Source organism: Nansenia antarctica (assembly GCF_963989245.1).
Source record: "Nansenia antarctica genome assembly, chromosome: 1".
In the NCBI taxonomy this organism is placed as follows: domain Eukaryota; kingdom Metazoa; phylum Chordata; class Actinopteri; order Argentiniformes; family Microstomatidae; genus Nansenia; species Nansenia antarctica.
Window position 1 is genome coordinate 37,080,548 of NC_137674.1, and position 15,018 is coordinate 37,095,565.

Genomic DNA, 15,018 nt, shown 5'->3' on the forward strand with positions numbered 1-15,018 from the left:
CGCCGGCTCGACCTCCTGAGTCACAGCCGACAGAGACATGAGACATGAGACATGAGATGGGAAAGAGACTGGGCCGAAGGGGATCATTCATCACTCAAGCGGGGGTAGTGGTGGCAAAGTGGATAGTGAGTTGGACTGGTGATCAGAAGGTCATGAGTTCAAATATCGCACCTGGGAACACCACCACTAGCATGCCCTTGAGTAAGGCACTTAACCCTAAGTTACTCCAGGGAGACTGTCCCTGTAATCTGTAATTGTAAGTCGCTTCGGATAAAAGCGTCTGGTAACCAAGACATTTGTACGGAGCCCCCCTGGGGTCACATGGTAGAAAAAACATATTTGATGTGTGAATCCGTTCCCTCGATTTAGCAAATCTGTTCCCTCGGTTTAGTAATCCGTTCCCTCGGTTTAGTAATTCGTTCCCTCGGTTTAGTAATTCGTTAGGGTTAGGGTTAGGCCCTACGAGCCAGAACGATCGCAAGGATTCTAACCCTAACCCTAACCCTAATCCTTGCGATCGTTCTGGCTCGTAGGGCCTAACCCTAACCCCAACCCTAACCCTAACCCTAATGAATTACAAGACATACTTTTGTCATTTTTTTCTGTTAAAGCGTCCCAGCCACAGTAAACAGGCAAACTTGGGAAAGTCTTAAGAGGCCCATGAGTCTATCCTCACGGTGGAGAGACAGAGACAGGATGCTTCATGCAGTGACACTCTCTCCCCCTAATGGTCATTTGGGGGTTGACTGAGCCTGTCAGAGCAGAAGGGAGGGGTTTAAGAAGCTGCTAATCTTCCCTAGGCTAGTCGCTGGGTAAACATTAATTTCATGGCCCATTGGACTCAGGTTGTGTCTGTCTTAATTGGTCTGGAGAAAAAAGTGACATCCTGCATCACCAATGCCTCAGCCTCCACGGCCTCTATGTCCCGCCCTCTTCCACTCTAGCTTCAGCCCTTTACTTCCTGCCCCTGCAGCCCCTGTACAATGATGAATGGGCACAAGCTCCATTCAATTACGCCTAAAGTGCGAAGAGGCAGGTACAATGGAAACTGGCCACGGCAGTGCGGCGCAGGCCCTCCGCATTTTTCGCGACAATTTAGGCTAATTAGCATCAACTCCTGCCCCATCCATCATACTCCTCAAGAAACATAAACAAACTGTCAGCTCTAGCGTAACAAACAGATCGCCCAGCTACTTAACACAAATTATTCTTACATGAAACGCAGCTTCTCAGGCAACCTTCCCCCCTCCAGGCCATCTGGGGGAAAGGAGAGCTATTAAAATTGAAGACATATGTTTCAGTCAAGTTCAACTCCCCAGACTGCTGCGGCGGACGCGGTGACAGTTTCCCCCGTCAGGGGGGGGGGGGGGGGAGAGGGGGCATAGATGTATGGGGTGTGGGGAGGTAGGGTGTAGGAAGAATGTGTGTGTATGTGTGTGTGTGTGTGTGTCTGTGTCTCTGTGTGTGTGTGTGTGTGTGTGTGTGTGTGTGTGTGTGTGTGTGTGTGTGTGTGTGTCTGTGTGTGTGTGTGTGTCTGTGTCTGTGTTGGTGTGTAATTGGGGATAGAGTGGTTGAATAGTGACCTGCTGTAAAATCTAATGTCTAGGCAAGTAGTAAGTACACTAGTAAACTACAGGTATGTGGGTGAGGTTGGTCCTGTACTGTAGTTTGGACGCACCACTGATTAACAGCTATGGTTGAGTCATAAAAAAGACTCCAAACGGAGTGGAGCCTGTCACATCTCCTGTGAATGTTTTATTGGGTTTCAGAAGATACCTTTTTTTAAAGGACAAACAACCTTACCTGTAAATGTGGTATTCATGACTGACAATCTAAATAGGGGCAGAACATGCAAAGAGCGAGTGATTTAAATAAATCACCATTTATAGAAACCAGACATTGTTGGGTTTGATCAAACTTAAGAGGTTTCTTTTAATTCCATCTTAAGGGCCTATTTGACACTCCCAGGAAATGCTCAAGCTAAATTTAAAACATACTTGCTGTCTACAAATCACCACATTCAAGACACTGTGGTTTCATTAAAGTACGATTGAACACATTCTTCCTACTCTTCTCTCAGCTTAAGAGTATATTTACAATCAGTTATGGGCCCAAACTGATGAACAATTTGAAAGTAATTACCTCTAATGAATTTTGAATAAATATGTCCTGTTTGGAAGACTGGAATGCAGTGCCACTGCGTTGCAGACAAAACAAAATACTGCATTGATGATATTTACCTGAGGTAAGACTTTTAAAATGACCATGCCCTTCCAGAACACTCCACCCCCACTTGGACCATGCTTAATTTGTCAATTTTCCATTTCCTTTTTGATGTTATGCAGCGTGTGAAATGCTTCACTAATTAACTAGGAAGTTTGGCAGGAGAGGGTTGTTATTTTTAGAGGGCCGATGGCAAACCTCACTCATCCCGGCCAAGCAGGAACTGTGCAAACTCACAATGACAAATAAACCCTCGCCCCTCCTCTCGACAGCTAAATTTTTTTCAACAAAATAACAAAATTGAAATGAAATGTCAGGGGTGTTGCTCATTTATCTTCCCTATTCCAGTGCATGTATTCCATGTTAAACACAGTGGAGAAAAAAAGCCCTACCCCAAACCAAATAAAATGTAGAAAGTTAGTTTGACAGGCATCTTGCAGAGGAGTTGGGATCCCAAGCCAAGGTGAGAGTGGAGGGTTATTCTAATCAAGCTAATTCCCTCCAAACCTCAAAATGATGTAATCCTACTATTTGCTCATTAGACATTCTTGGCAAAGGGCCAACACTGATTTTCATTCAGTCGTGAATGCAAATATGAGCTATTTTCTCTTTTCTACTGGAGAAATTAGCTGACACGAAGATCAGTTCAATGTGAAATAATTACAAAAGGGTGGGTGAGTGAGGGAGGGATCCGATCCTCTGGAATGACTAATAAATGGATCGGGTTTGTCATTCCGTATGCTCACTGCTTCATATGGAATGATGCTTGATTCACCCACACGCAAAACACCCATTTCCTTCTCTTGCTTTCTCACAGAGCTCCATTTTTCATGCAGGCTTTTTCATTCGGTGCTTTCCGCCCTGTTCCTTTTGTGATGGGTATCACTCACAAGCTGTTAAGCTTCTGAATACCTCTCTGGCTCAGTCAGCCAGTCCACACTCTTGCACAGCCCACTGGGTGATTCTCATATTATATGCAAGACTGGACCAAGTGCAGAGTAAGACAACCCACTTTCACTTCCTCCTTCCACTTTCTCAAAATGTCACCCCTTCTGTCATTCTCTTCCTTGCTCTATCATTGAACTCACTCCCTTGTTGTTCAACTGACTCTCTTCCTCTTTCATCCGTCCACGTCTTTTCCTGTGTGGCTTAAACCCGCATCGTACTTGAATATAATATAACCATCTCTGGTCATTATTTAAGTCCTTGTTTGACCTATAAAGTCAATCATATTGTAAGGAAGTTTCACAAAGCAAAGAAAATAATCAGAACAGAGCATGTTTTCCTAACCTGAGAGGAAAAGAGAGTTCTATGTCTGCATGGCTGTACAGTGTGTTTCAAGGACTTTTCGAAGCACTACATTTGTGTGAGCTTGTGTTTGAGAAGGAGGGGGGGTCCACTTACACATGTGGGGAGTTCAGGTGCTGCTCATCTGGCAGAACTTTCTGAGGCAGACCTCCAGAGAAAGAAAACAAACCCTGATCCGCTTCCCCACAAACGGCTCCCCGCAAGCCCACCAGCCCTGCCAGCCAACGGCCTCCTGAAGGCCGTCCGGCCTCCCCAGCCCCAGGACCAGGATGTTTGGGTTAGAAAATGACTTTGCTGCTCCCTCGGCCCCTTCCCCTAATTGCCCCGGGGGTAATTACCTTGTCCCCTTTCCACTTATTAAAAACAACCGAATGTCACGTTATTATCAAAAGTAAAATGTGGTGTAAAAACAATGAGTATTATTATTTGGTTTATTTATGAACATTATTATATGATTATTTTCAACTTCCCTTATAATAACAAATGAATCAATTGTTAAAACTGCCTATCATAATTCTACTTTTGAAATAGATACATTTGTCAGAGGAACTACAACATAAATAATTTTGGGTGGCACGAAAAAAAACATCACTAAACAAAACATTTCCTCAAGTAATCAAAACAAAAACAGACTCCAGAAAACTGCAAAGGCCTGTGCATAATCACATTGAGACATTTCCTTTTACAAAAAGCCTGGCCATCAATTCAAAGCAATTTCTGAATATGATGGGGGACAAACCAGCAGAGCTCTGAGGATGTCAGTCTGCGCTGGCCTGGCTATAAGCTGATAAATTGGGGGCGAGTGCAGATTCCCCCTTGGGTACTATACGTTCAGGCAGCTCCAGCTAAGAGCACCATTATGAAACGCACCCGCGTGCACAGGAACTCAGCAGAGAACAGAGCACCGCTGGGGTTCTCAAAAGAGTTCTTCCTGTGAGGTAGTCGAGGAAACAGGGAAAATCTTAACGAAGCAAAGAGGAGTCTTATTGATTTAGACCTCCCATTCCCACAGTCACATGCAAGCACAGACATACATACTGTACAGACAAAAGCTCAAACTCTAGTCTAGTTTAAGTTAGGATTTTTAAACCACCTGCGCTCATACTTATGGACACTTGAGTATCCCTTGTAGGAGACAAGCTCCATTGCAGTTATTGTTGCAGTCATATTTTCCTCCCTTTGAAGACATTAGCCTCACATTAATGCACGGCCCCAGCCCCCTCACTATGGAAACGACTGGGCGGCCTGTGGGTTCCGCCAAAAGACTTCTGGGGGATTCTTATCGAGAAAGCATCTGTCAGGCATCTCATCACAGAACAGCACAGCAGAGCGCTACCTCTGTCAGAGCACTGATAACTTAACCTTTCTCCATCCCCCGCGACCCCCCCCTCCCTTCGCTCCCTCGTCCACTACTTTCCCCCTGGACCCACTTCAAAAAAAACAAGGAGCTGCTGGGCCTGCAGCGTGCTGTGTGGTCCACTTTCTACCACAGTGAACTCAGTGTGAATTTGTGTTTTACAATAATGCAGGTAATGGAAGAGTTATGATCTGAGTCATCAAACCAGCCATCATTTGGTCTTAAATGGGAAAATCACATGAATCCATGATTTGTTTTTACATGAGCATTTCCACACAAGTGTGATGTGGCATGCAGTACAGTGTATTCATCCGTGCATTCGTCGTGTAGACTTTCAACACTTCCCAGAGCAATAGTTACAGAGATAAATGGTCATTTCAAAAATTATTTTACTTCTCCTTGGATTGTCAATGAACCGTTCACTCTACACCTGCTGGTCCCACTGGGCTGGCTCTATAGCCCTGGGAGAGACCAAAGGGTTTGACACAATTCAACTGATGCAGCTCTGCTCTGTTATTAACTCCTACTGTATAAATGACATGGGCATGCATCATGTGTTAGCCAAGTATTCAAGGGAAAGGAGAGAAGATGTGGGATTATGCATACCCATTATGGAACATGGGTGGGAGGTTAGGACATTTGCAATGGATTTTTGACGATAGTTGTCAGGTGAAATAATTGACAGTTTCTAGAGTACTACCCAGCTATTTCAGGGTTCCTGCCCTCATGTTACTGCCAACGCTGAAGTAAATGTCATGTCCTGAAAAGTTGGACCAGTCTACTGAGGAGAAACAAGAGAAGGTGAATATAAAACATAAGCATAGCTCTCTTCTGCCCTCTAGTCACATAAAGGAAATAAAGTTACTCAACAGAGTGATTTGGCCCTGTTACTGTATGAGGCACAGTGGAAGGTAACAGTTTCTACCTACAGTCAGTCCAGACACAGTCAGTCTAAACAATAGGTACAGCAGGGGCTGTCCTTCCCCAACACCTGAGGGCACCCAACCCTCAGACACTGGGCACTGGAGAGAGATGAGAATCAAAAGAATCAAAAGGCCTGCTTCTCCATGACCCAACAACAATTGTATATCTTTATTCCACTGCATAGAGTAATTGCTCTTATTTCAAACATAATAAAGGGAATGGTTGTGTTTCTCTCCCTGTCCTTTAGATGCACTTTCACGATTGTGTCATTTGTCTGCCTTGATTTCACTGCAAGGCTCTCTGTCGTCTGAAGGGATAATGAAATTGTAAACAAATTCCAAGCGAGACCCCTCTACTCAGTTTTGTTTCTTATTATCAAATTTTACCTCGTCCTCTGCCAATGTCCTCCACTTAAACCATGTCATCCTTTACCCACTCAGGAATAATCAAAAGCGCCTATAAATTTGACCTTCCCTAATTAGAGCGTCATCTCAGGGCGCTCTCGCCCAGTGCCCAGGCACAGGATATTTCCCTGTAGTAAAGACGTAAATTGGCTCATGAGCACAACAAATGACATTATGATTACCGCACTGGCTCCAACACAGTTCATCTTGATACAGTTAACAAAGGGGCCAGGGATGGCTCCCAACTGCAGGGCTAGTGGGAGCTAAAAGAAGAGACAGAATTACGTCTTGGCCGGGGCTTTACTGTAAAAACCTGTGTTCGCTGAACTCCGAGCTCATCCAGAGAAACACGCACACGCACGCACACACACACACACACACACACACACACACACACACACACACACACACACACACACACACACACACACACACACACACACACACACAGCCATGTAATTCAAATGTTTTTCTTTTTTTCTTTTATTTTTTACAGTACTTATTATGTTTATTTATATGTTCTGCACTTTCAGTACCAACGCAGATGGTTTGTAATTATCCAAATCCCTTTTGATTCTTGTATCAAATTTCGTTGACATGGCTTTAGGTTTGCCCTAGACTATTGTGTTAGAAAAAAAAGAAAAAAAAAGAAAACTGAACTATCACTGATAACATACAGTAGAGAAGCTATCTCTGACACAGCAGCATACCTGGTCCAGATGCATGCACCACTACAGTATGCTAACGCTATGGGCCAGTTCAATAGGTTAAATGCCTAATTCTAGACTTTTAGCCCACTTTCAATGTCAGGGTCGATAAGGAGCTGAGCGGTGTGAGGCGGGCAGAGGGAAAGGCAGCAGGGATTAGGCATGTACTTATCCAGATCTGAAGCAGAGTTATGCTTTATTAAAGTCCTGCTGAAATGGAGACATATGGATGATCACTCTGCACAGTTGCCAGTACCATCTATAGCCAAAATGTCTCTTTCCATTGTACCTTAATTAGGGGGTTCAGAAACCCTGTCTGTCCAAAATATACAGCATTCATTCAGTACACGCGGACATAACACACACACACACACACACACACACACACACACACACACACACACACACACACACACACAGTACTGTAAACGAGGGTCATTCTCTCCTTGCCCCTTGACTACTTAGTCTAAGTGCTCAATTAAGCATAGCTTGTTTAGCTGATTTCCTTCCCAGTTATGTTATTGTTGCCATGTGCTGTATTGGTATTATGTATGCCTTCACTTTTCTATTACAGCGGAATTTTTTAGATGGTCAATGTTTTCTTTAGATCTGTCCTCTTTTCAGCTTTACGGGTGAAATGTATTTTTCTTTCCTACTTCGATCATTTCCTAAAAAATAATTGGTTTTATTTCAGTGTGTGGAGCACGAATGTGGTGGAAGAGGAGGAGGATATGCCACAGACACACATCCTCGAAACACTTCCTGAGCCAAATATCTGCAGTGTGTGTGTGTGTGTGTTTGCGTGCATGCACATGTGGTGTGTGCGTCATACAAAACAAAAGGTTATGTTATTGTTGACTGGTTTCAACTTATAAAAAAGGCTATAACAATCTTACATGTCATCTCCACACAGACAAAGGTGCATGGACAGCTTGCATAGGGCACAAATTGTGATCTTTATTATTACATTTTCCACTTTAATATCTATGCAGACTTGTTAGAAGTAAAATAAATTATACCTTTTCCAGGAGAAAAAAAATTTCACATCACAAGTTGCTGACAGGTTAGTGTGCAGCTACAGTCTGTGAGCTTAGCTACAACCACCTAAACTTCCTGCAGTGCCCTCATTTTAATAATTGCCCCTAGAAAATGAGACGGCAATGGTCCAGGGACAGCCTCCCATGTTGAACAATCATAATTATCCTCCTGATTCTGCTCTTACCATAACAGTGTAATTATCGTTATTGCTTACAGCTACCTAACATACATGATGGATGGCCTGTGTGTATTTGTGTCTGAGCACTAGTGTTGGTGATACAGTGTGTGTGTGTGTGTGTGTGTGTGTGTGTGTGTGTGTGTGTGTGTGCGTGTGTGTGTCTGTGTGTGTGTGTGTGTGTGTGTGTGCGTGTGTGTGTGTGTGTGTGTGTGTGTGTGTGTGTGTATGTGTGTGTGTGTGTGTGTGTGTGTGTGTGTGTAAACTACTATCTTCAATGTTCCAGCAATCACATTAGGGAGGTCCCCCACACTTGGTTTCCTCAGGTCTCCCAGTCAGTCAGTGAACCATTTTCATAAATCAAGTCATTAAGATAATGTCAAGAGCTGCTCTGAGGGTCATACATTGCATTAAGTCCAGACAAAACCGGCACTAGAGCTCCCTGTAGTCCTAATAAACGGATGCTGATTGTAGCAAAGGAAGTCTGCAAACGGCGCAAGACTTCAACATCTTGTCATTGAGGGACAAATACAGAGACAACCTACTGGCCTACCAGTCTTTGACACTGATCACAATTGTCTTCATCAGTGACCAATGGTTCGTGTCTAGGAGGCAGCCAGAAAGTCTCACTCTCCATTTACAACACCTCCCTTTGGAATTGCATCGGCCAATTTACTCTTCGTAAAAAGTTGTATGTAATTTATGTTCCTGACTCAAAATAACACAACCAATAACATACTGTACGCCTTCCAATCAAGACGGGTATGGTTAGAATATGTTGTATTTCATCATCGCCCTTTTCAGCATGAGTTTACCTATAGGACAAATCAAATCTATTTCTGGAGGAATAGGGTCTATGCTACATTAGTTACCATTACACTTCATGCCTGGTCGCAGTCAACTGATTTCTTGTGACATTATGATCCTTCAGATTTCCTGAGAGCGGTAATTAGTTGAGGCAGACAATAAATCTTTTTTGTTTATTTTTCTGAATATTTAGTGATTGAGTTTTGTCCTATTTTAAATGAGGAGCTATGTCAATAACACACTCAGTAACGTGCAACTGCTTCATAAAGCAACATCAGAAGAATTTCTCTTCAAAGTAAATCTGTGACATCACCTCTATCAAAAATAAACGTCTCATTGAAAAAGAATTTAATCTGCAAAGTCTGCTACAAAGATTATAGCTTTACAGTACTTTACAGTAATTATCAACAACATTCCAAAATGCTTTGTTTATAAGTCAATCACATCTGTGTTGATAGATAGATAGATAGATAGATAGATAGATAGATAGATAGGTACTTTATTGATCCCGGGGGGGGAAATTAGGGGGGTATATTAAGAATATGATGGCATATCCTTTGTCCACATTAGATAGCGGTACTCACATAAGGTACGGTAGTAAGACAGAACCATAAATATGTCACAGTACCAGTAGACATCCCTCAGCACTAGCATGCTCCATTTTCACCAAGTGGTCCTCAACCTCACCGACATCTGTCTGTCAAAGACAGAAGGGTAATGTGTTCTTCTTAAGTTTGGAGGGATGTGATGTGCCTCTCTCTGCCTTCCCAGTCTGAGACACACAGTCTAGAAAGGGGGGGGTTGATTTAGACTCTAAATAGAGGAACGGCGAAGCACCACTCAAACATTACTTCAAACATGAGGTCATCTAAACATCTGTCTACAACATGTCCACCGGGAGTTCAATCAAAGCCCCGCTAAAGCATGTACGATTGTTTCTGGAAATAAATATTGGGCCTAATTGAGCTCTGATTGTGGCAGCCAATCGCGGGTCTGGGAGGAAACACTCATTTGTAACAGACATCTCTGTCAGTGAATAATCCTCATAGCTTCCCACTTTGTTTGGCTTTATTTATTTGAATTATTTTCTCTCCTTCTTTTCTTCCTCTTCTTTATTTAAGCTAAGTGGATTTATTTGTTCGATGCCGCCTCTTCTTAGGTTCACATTTTAAAACCAATTAAAATTGAGAGTTTGAGTGTGTTTTAAATGAGGTCCTGACAGTCTACTACACAGAGTTGGGGAGTGAATCAAATCATACTTAGGGCGTCTGTCTCATACACACACTCCATTTGCTAGAAAAAGATACATTTACCCAGCAGCTAAACAAAACATTCTAAATGTTATGAAGTTCCATTGTCAAGTGGGAAGGAAAAAGAAATCAACACTACATAAACACTACTGACATCTGTCCATTTTTGGAAAAGGTCAATAAAATAGGAGTCTATTGTACAATAGGCCCAATCACATCCACTGGTCTGACACCTTATTGACAGTTTGTATCTATTACTCTTATAACATGAATATCTATTAATAAAATCAGTTGATATATTTACCTCTAACATGTCATTGTGTACAGTGCGTCAATGCAAAACACTGTTATTCAGCACACACACGCACACGCACACGCACACACACACACACACACACACACACACACACACACACACACTGCATCTATCACATCAACTTGTACCAACTACAAACTCTCAGCTTGATAGAAACACCTATAGTATAGGTATTGGGACAAGCTATACCCCTATGTGAAAAGTGAAGGAGTAGGCTATTGCTTCCCCCTTGTGGTAAGAAAACTGAATTGAATATATGCCACCTCTGGTGAAATCTTTGATTGAATGGCATACATTGCATCCTACATCTACAAGAAATACAATTTCTTCATAAAATATAGATTAATCAATCTGTCAAAAATAATGGTCTGAAGGCCCTGTTTATATTAATTTACTTGCTGGTTTTGACAACAAACCAGCAAGCATAGAGACTAGTTGCAGAGTACACGACATATCAGAGAGATTGAAAAAGGACATATTTGTCAAACTATTTGTCAAACTATTTGTCAATTCCTGCACGAGGTGGAGCTTTGTCAGTGTGTTGACCTCTCCAGGGGAACAAAGTCCAAAGTACCAAACGTACCAAAGTCCGCTCAGGTTTTACAGAGCACCAAAGGCATCTCTTTCCCCCTAATTTATACACCACTCCGACTCTGTGACCGGGTCGCACATAAATTAACACTGGTTTCACTCCAACCTCGTTAACAGGGAGTCAGGACGCAAACGACACCCCCAGGAGGCTGTGGTCTGGGGGCTGAGGGAAGGTGAGGGGGAAACACTGAGGTCATTCTACTCAAGGTGCAGCCTCTGCCTCCGCCCCTGCCCCTGCCCAGAGCCTGCTTGGCTGGTTCCCTCTACCGAGGGAGAGATGAGAGCCCCCGCAGCATTGGAGGACAACAGGACAGCAGTGTCCCTGAGGGGTAGTGGGTACCCTGGTCTGTAGCCATGCCAGAGTATACACAAGACCTCATTCCTAATAAAGCAGAGATGAGTACAGTAGGTCTTATTCTATGGTAGAAAAGCACTAACTGAGCCCCCGTCCCAAAATAAGTACAGTACACTGGCTTGGCCAACAGGCTTTTGGAAAGATGTCAGCTTGGAACAAACTCCCTGAAGAAATCAAACAGGCCCAAACCCTAAACATATTTAAAAATGTTTTGCAGCAGTTATGATTAAACACAAACACTTCTATCAATGTATTTTATCCATAAACTATTGTCTGATTGAATGTTTATCTATTTACTTCTTATAATGGCTTTTATCTATTTACTTCTTATATTTGCTTTTATTCATTGTCATTTTTATTTTGCCACTATGCTCCTCTTGCTGTATTTTAATAATGTATGTAAAGCACTTTCAATTACCCCTATTGTATGAAATGTGCTATACAAATAAACTTGCCTGGAATTAACCCACAAGTGACAAAGCATTTCAAGCATTCAAGGTAGCTCTGACTAGGCCCACTTAGTGTAAATGCCAATGGGTTCTTTGCGCCTTTAGTGCAAATGGGTCCATCTCAGTACACAGATTAACAGGTAACTTATGTATTAACATAATGGTAAGATGGTAATTACACAAGTTATTTGAATTATATTACCACAAGCGCACCTGGGTATCTTGTCTTATATTGTGTCTAATTATCTGGACAAAATAACGGCTAATCATTACTACATGAGTTTCTGGTCAATTAAAGCTAAATAACAGAAGTGTGAAACAGAATACATTCAATATGTTTTTAAATTGTTTAAAATTTAGAGTGGCAAATTGTTCTGACTCGAACGATCTAGCTCTGCGTATATTTGTGTTTTAGAATCCTGGATATGGTGGGCCTCTTGGGATGCACAGGACAAAGCAGTTGTAATGTTCTCTCATGTAGAACAAAACCCCTTGTTCATTCGACAAATTATGTTTTAAGCAAATCGTAAAGCCTATATGTGTCCCATTTAAGGTGAATGACTATAATTATTGTTATTGCCAAAATTGTGCCATCTTGCCATAAAGAAAACAAGTAAACACATGTGATTGTGACTGTTTCTTCTTCTAATTCTGGTTTATATCAATAAACTCACCAAATTGTTTTCATCACTGGTTTCTAATAAGTAACGCACTGTAAGTAAAGGAAAGAAGGTTTTACGCGCAACGCGTCTTGCGCAGAGAGCGTTTGATGAAGTGCCAAGTAGAGGCTCGCAAACGATTTTTCATATCTGGGTGAACCGAAATGAATGCGGAACCAATGCAACAGCAATGTTTGCAGAAGGCTCCTAAATGACGGAGACCATCCGGTAGGGAACACTTTTCAAAGCAACGATTTTTCAAATCTAATTTGTTACTTATCAAATTGGCTATGTTGACAGTAAAAAAAACTATGTTCACGTTAAAAACATAACAAACAAAGAAACAGACAGGACACTCAGACATAATGCCTTGATTATGCAAAACCATAGCCCATGCACGAAGCTCACTCTTTTTTTCCAGTGTCAGCGTGCATAAAGCGTGTTTTATATATTACAGGTATTATATAGTCTGGTTTAAAACGTTTTTGAAGACTTACCTGCTGATCCACCAGCAATGACCTGATGAGATGCCTCCCGTAATAGACTTTGCTGCTTTTTGGCTGTCATTTTCTATTTAATTACTTGCTACCTGCAAAGCACAAATGAGAAAATAGCCTACGTGTTAATGACCCAGTCTACGTGTTCAAGTTCAAATTCAATTATCATTTTATTTGACAAAATACGCAATAGCCTATAATGCGTCAAAAATGAAATTGTCTAATGTAACCTACTATCTGAATAGTGTTTTATTCTTGTATTCGTCGGGTGTAAACGAGTCGAAAAAGATTGAAAGATAGCACAGTAACTAATCTTCGGGTTTTACCCGTTGTTGCACTAAACCAAGACTAACCGGCTTGCCAAAGTTGCATTGACAGCGTTGTTCCCTGTGGCTTCCAAGGCGATCCTCACGCGCTCGACGTACGGGCAGCAGTCATATCTGTCCGAGTCAAAGTTGTGGCTGTCAAAAAACTTTCTGTAAAGAATATTTAACCTTTCGTCGCTGGCTGGTAGGCTATTCTGTTGCCAACCGCTGACATGATAAAAACAAATCGAGAGATTTTGAAACCGTATGAAATCAGGCCAAGTATAGACTAAATAGAACAAATTAAGCTAATTGCAATAACCCTAATGTTGAGAGCCCTGGGCCTTTTTCCTGGTAGTGCATGCTGATTTATTGTTGTTCAAATCTCCAATTGACTAACAGAATAGTCAAAACTTCAAACACGTCCATTTGAATGTAATAATGGCTGAATGCAATTAAAGGGTGCAATGCTATATGAAAACAACAAAAAACAAAACATAAGCTCGTATATTGATGGTGAATAGGCTACACTTGAACGACGTTGAATAATGATTGTCGCCAGTATTGATTTGGCCCTTTTGCCATAGTACACTTAAGACGTCTGAATTCAGTGCAATATTGGGACAATAATGTACATTGGCTATATGCCCATAGAAGCAGGTGCACTTCAACCTTTAGTCTCACCGAGCCTTGGTTTGCGATTAATATAGGCAATATTGAAGAGTAGTCTATATGCAACTGACAATAAATGACTAATGTCGCACATTTCACAAGATGTTGTTACTATGACAATGTTTACCTTATAGGGCTACAAAATATAGCCAAACTCACTGAAGATCCTTCGTACAGAGGCGCGAATGTTACCATCACTTATGTGGTTAACCTTGGTTTTATTCTACCGTCTCTCTTCCTAAGCGCTCTCGCACGATTAATTATTATTTCGTTTTTTGAAGCTTTCTGCTCTCGTGAACAAATATACCAAAGGTTGCGCATGACGCATTTCACCCATAAGTTAACGATCCCCAAAAACAATAACCTGCTCACCTGTTCCCGTCAGTTTTTAAAAATCCCTCTAGATTTTTTTACCCGCACACTTTTCTACTAAACATTTTTATCTGAGAAATGCTGTTGAGGTTGATTCAGATAGGAAGTAAACAAAGAGATAAATACATAAAATAACTAGAATAGAAACCTACTGCAGCAGCAAGCCACACTATTTTTAGAGCAATGAGCAATAAAAAACCTGTTATTTTATTTTTCCTGATGAGCTATGAATGCACACCGTCAGCAGGGAGCCCAATAACGTGCATTTCTGTTCACAATAAGAGTGTTACTTCAGAACAACAAGAGCTTTTAAGAAATCATATAAAGGATTTATAGCATAGTTGGCAGGAACATGCCATTACTACTTTGACCCATCTGTATCAAGCAAGTCGAAGTAACTCCCATACCCAAAGCCCACCTGCATCAACACATGGACTGGTTGTAGGTGTCAGTAGTAGAAAGAAAGCCCTAGCATTAGTACCAGTATGTGTAGTCTCTTCCTGGGAGCTTCATGTGGACATTCCCATCACATGACTGCTTTGAACTTTACATGTACAGTAAACTGTGAACTGTTTACATTGACATCATTTGGTGTGTACTGAGAAACAG

At 41.8% G+C, this 15,018-nt stretch overlaps 1 protein-coding gene across 3 annotated transcripts in view; it reads right to left on the bottom strand.

Annotated features, from left to right (window-relative positions):
- Positions 1–14,201, bottom strand: part of slc25a21 (solute carrier family 25 member 21) — a 73,755-nt gene extending 59,554 nt beyond the window's left edge. Inside the window, exons 1-2 of one of the 3 annotated variants that reach the window (XM_080535978.1) lie at positions 14,165–14,201; positions 13,061–13,152 (exon numbers count right to left, since the gene is read on the bottom strand). In XM_080535978.1, the coding sequence (XP_080392104.1) occupies positions 13,061–13,130 (70 nt within the window). In that variant the 5' untranslated portion in view covers positions 13,131–13,152; positions 14,165–14,201. The other 2 variants (XM_080535977.1, XM_080535979.1) reach the window with 2 other exon arrangements.
- Between the last annotated feature and the right edge of the window lie 817 nt (positions 14,202–15,018).